The sequence below is a fragment of the Solanum pennellii genome, chromosome 2, assembly GCF_001406875.1.
Source record: "Solanum pennellii chromosome 2, SPENNV200".
Classification (NCBI taxonomy): Eukaryota; Viridiplantae; Streptophyta; class Magnoliopsida; order Solanales; family Solanaceae; genus Solanum; species Solanum pennellii.
The window spans coordinates 54,036,142-54,039,172 of NC_028638.1; the positions used below are offsets into that span (position 1 = coordinate 54,036,142).

The 3,031-nt window shown below is 31.2% G+C and overlaps 1 protein-coding gene across 1 annotated transcript; it reads right to left on the reverse strand.

Moving 5' to 3' along the window:
• Positions 1-359: 359 nt before the first annotated feature.
• Positions 360-1,539, reverse strand: LOC107010357. The gene is made up of 2 exons (XM_015209633.2): positions 1,252-1,539; positions 360-806 (listed from the first exon to the last, which is right to left on the reverse strand). The coding sequence occupies exons 1-2, from the start codon at positions 1,492-1,494 to the stop codon at positions 468-470; spliced, it is 582 nt and encodes a 193-aa protein (XP_015065119.1). The 5' UTR covers positions 1,495-1,539; the 3' UTR covers positions 360-467.
• Positions 1,540-3,031: the final 1,492 nt, after the last annotated feature.

Here is a 3,031-nt window from a genome sequence, read left to right on the forward strand (position 1 = left end):
TCATTCGAATAGAAAAGTTTCAAAGATGTCAGCTTTTGTTTTCAAGGTTGTAACTGAAATATGTTTAAAGGATAAACATTGCTTCAAATTTGCGTGACAGTAAATATATAGAGACAAATTTAGGCTAGGTTTTATGTTTCAATTGAACCTATTATTTTGTACTTGGAATTATGTTTTATATACACAGAAATATTATGTTCAGCATGATTTAATTGAAACTAGATTCAAAATTCACCTCTTAAAGTGCACATGTATAATGAAATCACACTCATAATGAATTTTACTACCTCTAGATTGTGACAATATCACCTCTTGTGAACAACCTACTAAAACTATAGTTTTAAAAGAAAAAGTAACTAGTAATTAAAGATCAAGATAGGTCTTTCTATTCAGAAAATCTTTAGCATTACAAAAGTAAAAATGCTTTTGAATGAAAAGAACCACCTTGATTTTTTTTTCTAATTTAATTAATAAATGGGTCTAGGCTTGGGAAAATTTTTGTCACCTCCTTTGGGTGAAATTGAAGTTCGAATTCTACAGCTTTTGCTATAACTATAAGCCTTTGCATCAGATATTAAATGTTGTCTGAACATTGCTATAAATGCCTCTGCTCTTTCATTCAATTCCTCCATTGAAATTTGTTGAGACTCTTCTATTGAATCATCTAATAATTGTTCTTTTTTGTTTTCCTTCTTGTCTGTTATTTTTGGATATTCCTCTTTCACATCCTTTGTAATTGCTTCTTCTAATATACTATCTTCAACACAAGGCACTATAGGTTTCTTGCATTCTTTCTCCACCTTTACCTGTTTTAACATAAAATTAATTAATAAATAAATAATAAGAATATGCGTCCATCATAATAATTTCATGTGTTTGCACTCAAGAACGTGACATAATAGTAAACTTTTTTTGGTTAGAGAAGTGACATGAGAACGATGTGTAAATCCGACCAAAGACAAAAAAAAATACTTGGTGATTTCTTCCCATATGTCATCATTTTGATAGACAGAGTTATGTGATTACAAATGAGGTATCCTATAGAATTAATCGAGTTGCACATAAGTTTTACTCGGACAATACGATATATTTAAAAAATCAGACAAGAATTCACGTCCAAAGGCCTACTAAAAGAATTCAACAAATATGTATCATCTAATTCATGTCCAAACGTCTAATAAGTTTTCAGATGAAATAGACATACAATTCGTTTTGAGATGAAATAGTCGTACAATTTGAATAATTTCTCACCTCAATCTTGGATTGATTAGTAGTGTTGCTGGTGGTTTCAACCATTGGAGTTGTGGGAGTATTAGTTGTAGATGTAAAAAGAATAGCTAAGAGTAAGAGATTAAGAGCAAGAAATGCTATAAGTCGCCATTGTTCCACAAAAGAAACTAAAATTGCACGTTCTAAACATGCCATTAAAGCAGCCACTCCTGCTGCAAACCATACTGCTTGTAATTTATCTTCTTTTTTTACTACCATCACCATTTCTATTTTCCTCTTCTTTTTAATATTTGAATTAGTGAGTAGCCCAAAAGGGGGGATTTTTATAGAGTGAGGAGATATAGGGTAATACATGAATTTTAGGGTATATTTACATGAAATGCCACTGGATTTGTGGGTCATAGTTTAATGATCAAGTGATGTGACTAGAGAGGATGTTTTTTGAGGGACAAGGAAACATTCTCATCTGCACTCTCTCTTTTGTTTTCATTGTTTCTTACTGTTTGGCTTTTTAAATATCTCAGGCGTGCAACCGGCTTTATCAGAATTTTGCAGTTTAAACTATTAACAAGTAAAAGCACACAAGAAATTGAAGCAGATTTTTATTTTGTTTGCTTATTTTTTATTCGATGTTCAATATCTATATTTGAATCCAAGTAAGTTTGATATCGCGTTATGAAATTCTATATTAAGATAAAATGCTTTTTAAAAAAGCGATTTCATAGGAATCGTACTCAAACATTGAATTTCCTCATTCCTGTATAAATTTGAGATCCAACATGTGTAGGAAGTTGCCTAGAAAGAATACATCTTGTTTTTCACAAAAAATGTGAAAATAAGAGGTCTGTCATATGCTACTGAATACTGTCTAAACTCTCAAAATTTGACATAATTAGTCCAAATATTCTAATTATAAGCTGATGCTTTCGAATATTGTATTGATCCATTCTAATAGTACTAATCACCACTTCAAATCCTGCCCCTCTATTACGTTAGCCCTATTCCGTGCAGTAACCACTCTTATTTTACTTTCGTCTAACCGATTTCGCCTTTTCTCGAGATTTTTACTTTTCATTTGAGAACCAACATAGAAGATGATTGGGATCCATTCATTTTTAATCAGAGGACTACGAATATAAGAAAAGTCAATTGAAAGTGTCATCCCATAATGGTCTTGCAGTGTGTGAATTCGGATATTTTTGAGGGACAATTAATATAGATATTGAACATCGAAGGAAAACCAAAAAATAAAGCTGACATAAAATTATTTTTCAAACTCTCTCTTGAAATCTTTCGTATTAGCAAGTAATTCATATTTCAATACTTTCGATAAGTGAGTTTTTAAATTGATAAGTAGAGCTATCAAAGGTAAAATGACAAGTATTAATTAATTAATTAATGATAATGTGTATGAATTTTCAAAAAATGAACAAGAAGGGAATCCAATGGTAAAAAGAGAAATGAATGGAATGTGTCATTGGACATGAGGAGTGTAAAGGCACGCTTGATGTTTACCATTTAACACAATTGGGACCCAACTGCTCTCCGATATGTTCACATCATTACTATTACTATCCAAACATATTTTGTTTCTTTAGGTCAACCATCTTACTTTCTTCATTTCAATTTTTCTTAGCAACTTTGAAACAAAACATCACACTACGGTCCCGCCATTGGAATTTGGATTGAACAAAAAGCGATTACTATAACCATACGTGAAGAATGTAAATCATGAAAATACTTTTCTCTTTACCAAAGATCTCACGTTCAAGCGTTGAGTACAGAAAAGTCCTTGTTAGGA

Bases quoted from the DNA above. Each gene is read 5' to 3' on its own strand.
- LOC107010357 (XM_015209633.2), bottom strand. From the start codon at position 1,494: ATGGTGATGGTAGTAAAAAAAGAAGATAAATTACAAGCAGTATGGTTT. The intron at 807-1,251 runs GTGAGAAATTAT...ATGTTAAAACAG, and splicing joins CTAATCAATCCAAGATTGAG to GTAAAGGTGGAGAAAGAATG.